The 14,125-nt window shown below is 38.6% G+C and overlaps 2 protein-coding genes across 7 annotated transcripts in view; one reads left to right on the forward strand and one right to left on the reverse strand.

Moving 5' to 3' along the window:
* Positions 1–12,904, forward strand: part of LOC123316840 — a 70,430-nt gene extending 57,526 nt beyond the window's left edge. Inside the window, exons 1-2 of one of the 6 annotated variants that reach the window (XM_044903092.1) lie at positions 10,200–11,580; positions 12,553–12,904. In XM_044903092.1, the coding sequence (XP_044759027.1) occupies positions 11,267–11,580; positions 12,553–12,640 (402 nt within the window). In that variant the 5' untranslated portion in view covers positions 10,200–11,266 and the 3' untranslated portion in view covers positions 12,641–12,904. Of the gene's footprint in view, positions 1–10,199; positions 11,638–11,729; positions 12,469–12,552 lie in introns of those variants that run through there. The other 5 variants (XR_006538101.1, XR_006538102.1, XR_006538103.1 and 2 more) reach the window with 5 other exon arrangements.
* Positions 2,814–6,629, reverse strand: LOC123316838. Its single transcript, XM_044903089.1, has 2 exons — positions 4,779–6,629; positions 2,814–4,615 (listed from the first exon to the last, which is right to left on the reverse strand). Exons 1-2 carry the CDS (start codon positions 6,460–6,462, stop codon positions 4,545–4,547), a joined length of 1,755 nt encoding a protein of 584 aa, XP_044759024.1. The 5' UTR covers positions 6,463–6,629; the 3' UTR covers positions 2,814–4,544.
* Positions 12,905–14,125: the final 1,221 nt, after the last annotated feature.

The following is a 14,125-nucleotide window of genomic DNA, read 5'->3' on the forward strand; positions in this document are numbered from 1 at the left end:
TCTTCAATTCTTCCACGTAGTTGGCTCTCATTCCTCCGAGACATCCTATGATCAGTACAACCATCTTGACTTTATGACCCGGGTACATAGTTCCAAGCTCGAAAACAAGATCTTTGTATTTTTGTCTTTTCTGCTCTTCCTTCATCACCATGTTGTTTTCTGCAGGGGATGAGAATTCCACGACGAACAATTCCCTCAGCTCTTTGTCCAAAAGAAGTATGTCTGGCTTTATTGCATTGATCTGCCGTGTTGTTGGGACAGGATAGTTCCAGTATATTCGAGCTTTCTCGTTCTGGACCACCACTTCAATCTCCAGAGGCACATATGGTAGCACCGGTTCTTTGTCTATCTCATATGCCGCCCTCAGATGGAAGTAGAGAACTCGGAGTGCCGCGTTGTGTCTCTCTATATACCCCGATGGAGCATGGACTCTGCAGGCGGAAAGAATGTGCATAATCGTTTCTTGTTGACTATGGCACGCTCTGCACGTTGTTGGGGTGTCCATTTTCATGATGTTCTTTTTATACCATCTGGTATTTATTACTCCATCCTGACAAGCCATCACAAATCCCTCCGTCTCTGACTTAAGGCTAGCCGACTTTAGAAAGGCGAAAGACAATTCTTCCGACAGATCTTGGTCTTTTAAACTCCTGAAAAATATGGAGTGCAGGCTCTTACTCATATGATGTTCGAGTAATGTATTCGACTGAGACTTCCGGATCAGTCTTGCTAGCCTTCTTTGGTCCGCTTGAGTGATCGGTGCTCCAGCACGCTCAGGATCGATCGACACGCCGGTTATACCGAGCTTCTCCAAGGCTCTCTGTCCAGCTCGGAATAGGAAGGCTCCGTGGTTCGCGAGTTCATGCTGAGCTACAAACTTCAGAAGCGGATCTTCACTTCTTAGGACCCTTACTGCTGTTTCCAATGTTTGTTGATAGTGTTGATATTCCAAACATTGCAATCCTCTACCCCCCTGGCTTCGGGGAAGGTATATCCTCTGAATCGAGCTATTTGGGTGAAGGCTACGATTCATGTTCATCGTTTTTCTTGTTGACCTATCAAGATCGAGGAGTTCGTTCACCGTCCAGTTTACCACCCCGAAAGAGTAGGTAAGTATCGGGATGGCTAGCATATTTGTAGCAATTATTATTATTATTATTATTATTATTATTATTATTATTATTATTATTATTATTAAATTGAATTAACCCCCGATTTGGGCTCAAATCATCTGGCAATGGTTGTGGAAGTAGACCTCTGACTGTGAAACCAACTGAAGAACAGAAGAAGATTATACCTAATTACAACAAATGCAATACAGAAAAAGTAAATAAGGAAATGGAAGCTTTCATCGAAGTAAACAAAAATGATCTTATAAATGAAGAATATATAGAAAAATTCAATAATGCTTTTCTGAAAGTATAAAAAAAAACACACACCCATGATCTCGAGACATCCATTCATTCACGAACTTCCTCCATATATCATTAGAATGATCAAATATAAAAGAAAAATGTACAGGGAATATCGAAAAAGTGGAGACCCTATTTTCAAAAAAATCTGAATGAATACAACAGAAACATTCACAAAATGATACAACAATATAAGTAACATAACTGGATAACTGTTTGTAATAAGATCAACGATTCCAAAGGTAAAATATTTTTCCAAGAAGTTAACAAACTGTCCAGATACAAACAGTCACGCCAAATTCCCACACTAGAAGATAATGTGAAAGAATATCAGACCGATAAGGAAAAATGTGAATTATTTGCAAGTCATTATCAAAGTACTTTCAAACTGAATGAAGATGCCAACTTTGATAAGAATCATTTTGACAGGGTGAATGCATGGCATGATAATCATTTCAACAAGACCAGAAACACAAATAATGAGATAATTGAAATTAATGAGGAAGATTACTATGAAATTCTTCATAAATCTAAAAACACCACACCTGGAGCAGACAACATCCCATGGTCCATTGTCAAAGTCAGCCAAGATGTACTGATACGAGGGGGTTGACCAAGTAAAGGGAGGAATGAAGCACTTTACATTCAATGGCTCTATTATAAAAAAAAGGTGTTACACAAGAGGATTACATTTTGAAAATAAAATCTAAGTTTCTCAAATACACTCACCTATTATAAAAAGAAGGTGACCGATCCCACTGTCCGGAATACTCGTAAAACGATTATTTAAACAGAAAAAATATCTTTTGGTTCACCAGCCTTCCACTGAGCAACGAATTCTTCCTTCTAGATTATTCTCGTGTGTCCGATAAAAAATCGAATCACACGTTAAAAGAAAACTCAGTAAAAAACCGGTAAACAATATTCAAACCAGGCGGTGTTATAGGCAAACACACCTACGGTTACTGAGTAAGGTGTGTTGCCTAAATCGACTTCAGCACAACTTGCCCCCTGAACTCTTGAGAGGTAAAAGTGAAGTGGTAGGAAAATGAGGACAAATAATCTAAACAATTCAATAATTACAACATGTGAAAAGTCAACTATCAGCATCCACTTAACAAACCGAATCAAAAGTTCACCTATTATAAGGCTCAAGATGGGATACATGAAAAATCCCTCTTTCGGAATCATTTTCGGGGTTACAGAGAAGGTAAGTGTGATCACGAATTTTAGCCCTTATCACATATGGTCCCTCAAACAATAACAAAAATTTCTTTATTTCAGTTTTAATTGAGGAAGAGGTGTTATTCGCCTTCAGCAAGACCAGATCTCCCTCCATGAATGATACAAATCTGCCCCCAGGACTTCTGAAAGCTCTCTGTCGCCGACTGAGGCGCAACGATATTTTAGTGGACTAGTATGAAAGAAAAACGAATTTGACAAATCGAATATTGGCCAATTCCACCTACCTTTTAACAGCTGAATTTGTAGATCTCGCTGGGTAGTTTGGCTTGGCAGATCAGATTCACTGATTTTCTTGTTTGTGAAGACACAACAATGAGAATTGATGAGAATAATTAAGATTCGCTCGATCGAAATTTTCACTCTTCGGTTCAACAACATTCCAAGCATATGTCTTCTTTCTTCGCACCAGGTATCATATGAAAATTGGCCAACACACATGCGCGAAAAATTGAATGAACCGCGAAGTACGTACACTACACGCAACAAACACTTTAATTTGGAAGGAAAACAGAAAATAAATGAGGCGTTACAATAGTTCAATTGTAACAATAACAAAAATATATTGTATGAGAAAAAATTAGAAAGCAACCCATACATAAACAAAAAATGATGCCCGAACATTCCGCCCACCTAAAATAGAATTATTTTACATACATGATTATGATTGTCCTGGGAGAGGACATAATTTGACCAACGGTCTTTGCAGAATACCGCTAGAAGTGCGAACAGTAGCCACTCGTGCTATACCGTCCTTACCCAGATGAACATCAACCACGCGAGCTGTACGCCAACGTCGAGGAGGTTGCTGTTCATCCTTGATCAATACAAGTTGTCCTATAGATAACTGAGAATCGGCTGGTGTAAACCATTTTGTTCGTTGTTGCAAAGTATTTAGGTATTCAACATGCCACCGTTTCCAAAAATCCTGATGTAACCGAGTTAGCAGTTGCCATCTGGATAATCTGTTCATGGATAAATTGGATAGGTCAGGTTCAGGAAGGTCGGAAAGAGGAGCGAGGGTAAGAAAATGACCTGGAGTGAGCACAGATAGGTCATTTGGATCTGTACTCAAAGGACAAAGTGGCCGTGAATTTAATACCGCTTCTATTTGAACGAACACAGTATACAACTCTTCGTAGGTAAGCACCTGATCACCAACTAACTTGTAGAGATGCGTTTTAACGGATTTGATTCCGATTTCCCACAACCCTCCGAAATGAGGAGCTGAAGGAGGATTAAAATCCCAATCCATCTTCTCAGCTTCTGCGGCGTACTTCATATTATTGAGAAGTTCTCGTTGAGCACCTTTGAAATTAGTACCACCGTCACTAAATAACCTATTGCATCTACCTCTGCGAGCAATAAAACGTTTCAGAGCAGCCAGAAAGGCTTCACTAGACAAATCTGAAACGAGTTCCAGATGCAGTGCTTTGGTCGTGAAACACACAAAAAGACAGAGATATGCCTTGAGAACCTTTGCACCTCTACCTCTGGACATGGTAATGCGAAATGGACCGCCAAAATCGACACCCACACATTGAAAAGGCTTCAATTGATTAACGCGACAAGATGGAAGATTGCCCATCATCGGTTGTAAGGGTTTTGGATTAGAACGAAAGCACGTTAAGCATTTTGAAGTGACTCTTCGAATATGCTTTCTTGCAGATAAAATCCAAACCTGCCGAGAGAGAAGGAATTGTAATGTTTGTGAACCTGGATGAAGATATAATTGATGGAAATGCTTGATGAGCAGATCAGTGAATTTATTGTTACCTGGCAATAACGCTGGATGTTTATGGTCATATTGAAGGCCAGAAAACGATAATCGACCACCCACACGCAAAATATCATCATTTCCGATGAAGAGATTCAGTTTCTGAAGATATTTCATTGTGATAGGACGATTTGATCGAAGATTTTGAATTTCCTCACCAAAAACTCTTTGCTGAACGCATTTAATGAGAAAGTTGAGAGATTGTTTTCTTTCCACGGATAGGATGCTACCGACTCTTTTAGATAAAGGAGTTCTAAGATTGAAAATGAAACGATGTAAATATATTACAACTTGGTTGAGTTTAGAGAAGGAAGAATATTTAGCTATGAGCTCGTCAAATATATCAGATGAAGTGAAGGTACTCAGAACAACCTGACGCTCTTCATCAGTTGGAATTTCTTTGATTGGTGGACCACAAGTCTTCTCAATCGGATCCATAGACTGAAGCCATGGAGGTCCCGCCCACCATAAGGAATGGTCTAACAAACCGGAAGGAGACAAACCCCGTGATGCACAATCTGCTGGATTATCTTGGGATTTAACATAACCCCATCTATCTGGAGGAACCAATTCTTGGATTTGTGCAGTACGATTACTCACGAAACTTTTCCAGCGGTAAGGAGATGATCTAATCCAATGAAGTACTACGGTTGAGTCTGACCAAGCGAATACTTCATCCACCTTTAATGAACCTTCATAAGATTTTATTACAATAGAAAGCAATTTTGCAAGGAGGAGCGCTGCACATAGCTCCAACTTTGGTAGAGTCATGCGTTTGATAGGTGAGACTTTTGACTTTGCACAAATGAAAGAAACATTTATTGTACCATCAACATTTAAAAATCGGAAATATATGACAGCGGCATACCCCTTTTCGCTGCTGTCCCCAAATCCATGAACTTCACATTTAGAAAATGATTGCGTGAATATTCTGCGCGGTATTCGCAGAGTGGACAGAATGTGCAACTCTGATTTGCACTGACTCCAGCGATTCAATATATCCGTAGGAGGAACGTCGTCCCACTGTAGACCGAGTGTCCAGAGATGTTGAATTAGATGTTTGACAAAGAAAGTGAATGGAGTTAGAAAACCGATAGGATCAAAAATATGTGCCAAATCCGACAGAATGGTCCGCTTTGTAACTGGTTTTTCGTTAATATCGATAGAATACGAGAAATGATCTCCAGATGGAAACCACCTTAATCCAAGAATTTTCAAAACCGAATTATCATCGAAATTCAACGACTGTTGATGTCGATGATCTGGTGGTAAATGATTTATTAGCTCTGGAATATTACTGGACCATTTTCTCAACTCAAAGCCGCCTCGCCTCAATAAAGAAATTAACTGTTCCTGTAAACCTCGAGCTCCCTCCAAAGTATCACTACCCGATAAAATATCATCAACATACGATTCCGATTGAAGAACCGTTGCTGCTAAAGGAAAGTCTATCTCTTCATTTGAAGCCAACTGCTTGAGTACTCGAAGGGCAAGATAAGGAGATGAACCAACACCATACGTAACAGTGTTCAATTCGTATACTTGAACCGGATCAGAAACCGAAAATCTGAACAAAATTCGTTGAAACCGTCTATGAGAAGGGTGAACCAGAATCTGCCTATACATTTGTTTTATATCTGCGGTTAAAACAACATTATGAAACCGAAATTTCAACAGAAGAACCATCACATCTTTCTGAAGCTTCGGACCTGTCAAAAGAATTTCATTGAGAGAAACGTTTCCCGAAACCTTCGCAGAAGAGTCAAAGACCACTCTGAGTTTTGTGGAAGGACTATTTGGGTTGAAAACAGCATGATGTGGCATATAATATTCATCAACAGAAGGACAAGCTTCAGGAAGTAACGTCATATGACCACAATCAAGATAATCGTGCATGAACTTGTTGTACTCGCAATGAAACTCGGGAGAATTTTTGAATCTACGCTCTAGTGAAAATAGACGACGTAACGCCATGGAGTAGGTATCTCCGAAGGAACTGGAAATCGCTTCTTTGAAAGGTAACATAACCATAAAACGACCAGTAGAATCTCGAGAGTGACTTTCGACAAATATTTGCTCACATAGAGCATCTTCTGCCGAAGACTGTTCGAAGTTAGGAATTTCTTCGATTTCCCAAAATCGCTTGAGAGTTGCATCAATCGAAGAATTAGTTGTGAGATGAAAAGAGTTAATTTTTGTTGATGGGTTAGAAGTATTTCCCATAAGTATCCAACCGAATATGGTTTCTAACGCCGAAGGTTGAAATAGGTTTCCTTGTAAACGACCTGATTTCAGAATTAAAGGAAAAATAGCTGCTCCCACAAGCATATCTATAGAACCAGGAGAATGAAATGATGGGTCAGCCAAATTAATATTCGAAATAGAGTCCCATTTATGATAGGGTACAAAACTGTTGGGCATATTAGAGCAAATTTTTGGTAATACCACAGCTTCGATGGTATAAGACGGATTTATAGATCCAACAGGACGAATCGTACAGGTAACGGAATCAGAAACAGATGATGATGTCTCACCCAAGCCAAAAATACAAAGTGGAGTTTTGAAACATTTAAGACCTAACCGTTTGACGCATTTCTGTGCAATTATATTCGTCTGGGATCCTGGATCCAAGAGAATGCGAATGGTTTGATATTGTCCTCGAGCATCTAAGATTTCAACTCTAGCAGTAGCTAATAAAACCGTAGACGGTGAAACAGAGGTGTTTGTTAAAACTTGAGGACCATATGAAGTGGAAGGAGATGAACTATCATTGACAGAATCATTAATGTTAGAAGATGGATCAATTGGTTTCAAATGTAACAATGTGTGATGATTCTTATGGCAATGGCGACAAGTTGACTTTGACGAACAATCTGATACTCTATGTCCCGAATGAAGGCAGTTAATACACCAGTTTTTATCTTTAACTATCTGTAACCTAGTTGAAGGAGATTTTTCCATAAAAGAAGAGCATTTATAAATTGTATGTTTATCGTTACAATAGCTACATGACAATTTGTTCATTGAATTCGATTGAGTGAAAAATGCTGAGCTTTTCTTATGAGGCTTATCATTTTGTTTCGATGTTAAATGCGCGCGTTGTGAAACTGCAAGCGTTAATGACTCTAGAGAGATGCACTGATTTTTAAGAAATTTAGTAAGAGCACGATAAGAAGGAATTTCTGTGGAACATTCCTGCAGTTCGAACCTCTTAATTGTAGCTGTATCTAATTTCTGCAAAAGTGAATGAAATAAAACGAAGTCCCATTGTTCAATGGGTAATTCCATATTCTTCAAACATGCTAAATTTTCAGAAAAAATAGCTAATAAATTTCTAAGACCATCTACTGACTCATTATTAAGTTTAGGTGCATTGCATATTTCCTGCCAAAATGAATTTGCTAGAAGCCTCTTATTTTGATACCTTTCAGTTAATGTTTCGAAAGCTGAATGATAATTTTCACTCGTTAATTGAAATCCCTTTAGAAGATTTCGCGTTGCAGGAGATAATGAACCGAGTAAATATTGGAATTTATCAATATCTGACAATGTGGCATTCTTGTGAATAAGACTATTGAAAATATCGAGAAACGTAGGCCAGTTTGTATAATTTCCATCAAATGTTGGTAAGGAAATTTTCGGAAGTTTGACATTTGGCGTTGTCGATGTTGTATCATTATTCGAAGCAGTTTCATCGGAAAATATGTTCGTATAAACAGTCTTAACAGTGAAGAAATTCTCCATGAAACTTGTTCTTATTGTTTTTTCAGCAGCCATATCCGGATTTTCGGTAGTTGACATTATCGAGATTATTGAATTATGCATTGTTTTGAATTCTTCGAGAATGTCATCTAAATTTGAACATCGTAATTTAAATCGAACATGCAAACTCTCATCAGTCACAGCCACATGAGCGAGTGCGAGAATTTCCTCAATCTCATCTACCTGCAGCTGACGAATCGCTTTTGCCTGCTTCAACTTATTACTACTCATTTTATTCGTAGGAATCAGGAATGAATGAACTTCGATATTCTGCAAAGATTCGAAGGAACAAATACAACAGATGAATCTCTATTATAGGTGTGTTCAATTACCCCCAGTTAAACCCGAAACTATTTACGAAATTAAGAATTAAATTGAATGACAATTTTATTTTCAGAACGAAAATGAATATGAATGTGCGAATCGATGACGTGAATGAAAATAATCAGTGATGAAGGAAACAGATTGTGATGTTTACGATAAGCAATCGAAATGTGGGATAGAGGTCTGATGCTCTCTCCGCTTCTTATCGGAAACAACACGAGAAAAAAATGAATTAGGTGAAACGAATATTTATGAATTGAAATGAATGAATTTCAAAATTAAAATGTTTGTTGGAAAGAAAATTCGGCTCCGTAAGGACCAATGTCGCCGACTGAGGCGCAACGATATTTTAGTGGACTAGTATGAAAGAAAAACGAATTTGACAAATCGAATATTGGCCAATTCCACCTACCTTTTAACAGCTGAATTTGTAGATCTCGCTGGGTAGTTTGGCTTGGCAGATCAGATTCACTGATTTTCTTGTTTGTGAAGACACAACAATGAGAATTGATGAGAATAATTAAGATTCGCTCGATCGAAATTTTCACTCTTCGGTTCAACAACATTCCAAGCATATGTCTTCTTTCTTCGCACCAGGTATCATACGAAAATTGGCCAACACACATGCGCGAAAAATTGAATGAACCGCGAAGTACGTACACTACACGCAACAAACACTTTAATTTGGAAGGAAAACAGAAAATAAATGAGGCGTTACAATAGTTCAATTGTAACAATAACAAAAATATATTGTATGAGAAAAAATTAGAAAGCAACCCATACATAAACAAAAAATGATGCCCGAACACTCTCCTTTCAGCTCTTTTCGATAGTGTGGCCTCCGCAAGCCGGAGTTTCACTTCGAGAGGAGGTTCAGTTTTAGAATAACAACCGGAGACATGCAACGATTTAGGCATCAATCTCACCCGTTCCGTGCCACACTGTAGTTCATTCGGAGAGTATCCAGTCGATTCATGGACTATCTCATTCAGAAAATCCTGCACATTAGCCACCTCAAAAGCCCATTTCGAATGTTTATCAGAACAAAACGTCCTAAACAATCGTCCCAGCTCACGCATCACTCTCTCCGAAGGGTTTGCTTGGGGGTGTCTAACAGACGAGTAAACAGCCTTTATATTGTGATCCTCTAGGGCCTTTTTCCAGAGACTAGAGGGGAACTGCTGTCACTCAGAATCCTGCAAATAGGACCGTATTTAGGTAAGTAATCCTTCAATAACCGCGTCAACAGCGAACGAGTGGTAGCCTTTTTCAAAGGAAAAAGTGCCTCATGCTTGGTAAACAAATTTAGTATGACAAATAAATATTGGGCACCTCCTCTAGATCGAATGAGTGGCCCATATATGTCCACAGCAACAATGTCTGACCTGTCCAGCGGTAAAATACAAGTTTGAGGGGGTGAAGAAAGAGTAGATGTCTTGGCATATTGACAGATATGACAACTTTGACTACCCGCTTTATATTACGATGTAAATTGGTAACCCACATCTCAGACTTCATATGTAACCACGTTTTATAAACACCAAAATGCCCTAACGCATTATGGTAAGCCATAATACACCGATCGACTAGTTCAGAGGGCAAACATAACAGCATACGATCACTGTTACTGTCATTTTTATACAACACACCATTTTGAAGGCAATATTGAAATTGGAGTTTTAGGTTACTACTCAAAGATTTTCTAACTGAGCTGAGCTTAGGGTCACCCTCCCGATATTTGATTATGTCTTTAAGTAAATCAAGACATTCCCTAGATAGATTCAGGGCACCAACCACAAAATGTTTGTCAGAAGATGTGGGCACACCCACACCAGAAAAACGTGAGAAAGAGTCTGCCAGAACGTTCTTGCTCCCAGAAATGTGCTTGAGGTCGAAAGAAAACTCTTGCAGTGCTAGTGCCCATCTTGTGATACGTGGTGACAATAGTCTGCAAGTTTTCAGGTATGTTAATGCCCTGCAATCAGTGTATAAAATAAAATGATTCCCTAGCAGATAAACCCTCCACTTTTGGAGCACCCAGAGCGCAGCAAGTACTTCCTTTCCATAGGCACAGTATCGCCTCTCTCTATCAAGCAATATCCGTGATACACAAGACACAAGCCTCCTTTCCCCGTTCACAATCTGGAACAGTATTCCAGCAATTTCAACGTCACTTGCATCCGTCTCAACATGCATTTGCAGGTTAGGATTAGGATGATAAAGCATCGTAGCATTTTTCAATTCTTCCTTCAGACAGTTGAATGATGTTTCCTCGGCCTCCGTCCACTTCCATGCAGATTTTTTCCGGAGAAGTTTCGTAAGTGGTGCAGACAACTCAGAAAATCTTGCAGTGAATATTCGGTCATATTGGCACAGCCCAAGAAACCTCTGTAGCTCCCTGGCATTGCAGGGTGAACGATAATCCGCGATTGCCTGAACTCTGCTTGGATCAGGTGTTACTCCAGACGAGGTTAGTATATAACCCAAATAGGGAATTTCATCCCTGATGAAAATGCATTTCTCCAATTTTAGAGTTAAGCCAGCATCTTGGAGACGCTGGAAAACCATCCTGAGATGCATCATGTGTTCTTCAAATGATTCAGATATAATTAGTATGTCATCAACGTAGGCAACGACGAAATCATGAAAATCTGGTCCCAGAACTGTATCAACACATCGAGTGAAGGAGCTCGTAGCATTCTTAACTCCAAATGGCAGCACACAGAATTGATGTGTTTTTGTACCCACCATGAAGCCTGCATATTTTTTCGATTCTGGTGTCAATGGACACTGCCAATATCCATGGGTCAGATGTAAACTTGACAGGAACTTTTTTCCAGACATCATTTTTATTATTTCATTTATTGGCCTGGGTAACTCAAACTGGGATTCCATCACTTTATTCAGATGTCTTGCATCTAAACAGACTCGAACTGAACCATCCTTCTTCACAGTGGTCATTATCGGCGAAATGTATTTGGGTGATGCCCGTTCGATGACGCCCCATTCAACCATTTGGTCGATGGTACGTTCTACAGCTGGTCGATGTGCAACAGGAATTGGGTACGGTTTCATAAAAAATTCTGACTCATCCGCCAACCTAATTTCGTGATAATATTCGTAAGTGCGACCAGGTTTGTCCGAAAATATACCCTTAAACTCATCTAAAATGTTGAGAAAATTTTTCTTTTGGTTCTCATCCAGATTCATCAGACAATTTACTCCATTTCGAAACAGTGTCATCATCTTGAATATAACTTATACTTGCTAAAGCTGGGGAAGATGCGAAACGAATAGTTCTTATTGCTAAAGATAGGGAAGGAGCAACACTGTGAACCATTTCCGCTTCAGGAACACATACTTGTTTGCTGTTATGATTTATTATAATGCACTTTCGAGGGAGCAAGATATCCACTTCAAAATGCCTCAAAAAGTCGCATCCCAATATCATCGGATGAATCAAGTTCGGTATGACTAAGGCTTCAAAGGAAAAATCCATTTTATCTATTCTAAATGTCAACAGTGCTTGAGCTGTGACCTTTTGAACTTTGGTATGAAATGCGCCAACCACACGAATGCCCGTTAAAGGAAAATATGGAATCACGTCAACAAGTCCCTGAATTTGATTCCACACTTCATCGGAAATAGCAGTCACCTTACTGCCACTATCGATCAGTGCAAAAAACTTAAAATTGTAAAGGTTAATTAATATTAAAGGACAGTGATCCTCCGAAAACGAGTGATCAAAATCACATTCCCCAGTTAATAGGTCTCTCAGCGGATTGTTGTTGTGAAAAAAATTAAATTGTTCCCCCACATCTAGAAGTGGGGGTCGACCCCGTTTCCCTGATTATCATTAGGTTGAAAAGTTTCATTAGTTGGACTACCTAGACCTAGAGCATTTATGTTCTTAATATTTGGGTTTCTCTCATTAAATTTAAACTTGTTCATGTGTGTATTTGGTTTATTGTTATCATCCCTTTGATTAGGGTGAAATTTTCTTTGAATGATTTGGTGATTTGGCTTATTCTTCAGATACTCATCTGCTTGTCGAAGACGAGAGACTGCATCTGATAGACTTGAACATCCGAGTAAAGAACAGGAGATGTTTGGTGGAAAATGAGGGGCGATTGCATCTATTAGTTCTTTCACCGTATACGGTGGTTCCAAGTGTTTAGTAGCAGCAACCCAGTAATTAAAATGATCTACCAACAAACCTTCTCTGTATTCAGTTCTTTCTTGTTGATCTTTGATCTTAATTTGTTTTTTCTTACTCCAAAAATGACACAGAAATTCAGTTTTAAATTGCGCATAATCTCCAAAATAATCAGAATAGGCCTCCCACCAAAGTTTGGCTGAACTCTTAAAACAGTTTCTGAATATTATCTTCAAATTACAAGAAGGAATTTGGCTGCAACGCCACTTTCTAAGAATTTTAAGAATTCAGGTGCCTGGAGACCACTTTCACCGTCAAAGTCAGGGAGAAGCTTGCAGAAATCACTCAAAGAGAAAAGTGAAGCATTCAAGTTTAAGATTGAAAAATTTGCCGGTATATCATTAAGACCAGCCTGTATATCATAAGATTGATTTTCATTCGAATTTAAATTATAACTATCAGTAAAGTTGTTTCGGTCACCTTGTATACAATGTTTCCGAAAAGCATTTTTAACAGATTTATCAACAATACTAGAAATAACATTAGCAGGATCTTCAGTAAACATATTATTATTATCATATTCCCGCTGGCTGTATTTTGGGGGAGGTATATTGACCCGGTAAGAATATGCCCCCAAGTTATCAGGAACATTTTCCGGTCCAGACTGATGATGTCTTCTATTTAAATTGAAATGAACGTCACTTGGGTGATTTGTCCTACTTTTTTCCGTTACCGACCTATCACCCTGCTTCCAGTTCTAGGGAAATTTTATGAAAAATTAATAAAGAAATTGCTTGATCTACATATAAACAAATACATACCAAATTTTCAGTTCGGATTCACGGAAAAAAACTCAACAAACCACCCACTGTCAATTCTTATATCTAATGTTCAGAATGCAACGTTGGGAAAAGATAAGTCTGCTGCGTTATGCTTGGATATCAAAAGAACTTTTGACAGTATGTGGCACAGAGGACTTTTATATAAGCTGAATGAAACTAATTGCCCATACTACCTAATTGAGCTATGTCAGCAATTTCTAGAAAAGAGAAAACTAACAGTTAAAGTAAATAATGCTGTTTCTAATCACTTCAGTCCAGAGCAGGGCACGGCTCAAGGATCTCCACTATCAACATCAATATATAAATTTTACTGTTATGATATGTCCATCAACCCATCTAGGAAACAATATGTACTACAATTTGCTGACGACACAACACTAATAGTACATGAAAAATCATTGCAAAGTTGCATACAAAGCCTGCAAGAACAAGTAAATACCGTCACACTATGGTTCCACAAATGGCGGTTGAAACCAAATCCAACTAAGTCTCAGTTTATCATCTTTGATCACATAATCAATCCAAATTCACCATCTATTAATATCAATGGAGTTAACATAAGACCTTCGCCGACTATAAAATATTTGGGTGTTCAAATAGACAATAGATA

The sequence above is a fragment of the Coccinella septempunctata genome, chromosome 7, assembly GCF_907165205.1.
Source record: "Coccinella septempunctata chromosome 7, icCocSept1.1, whole genome shotgun sequence".
Lineage (NCBI taxonomy): Eukaryota > Metazoa > Arthropoda > Insecta > Coleoptera > Coccinellidae > Coccinella > Coccinella septempunctata.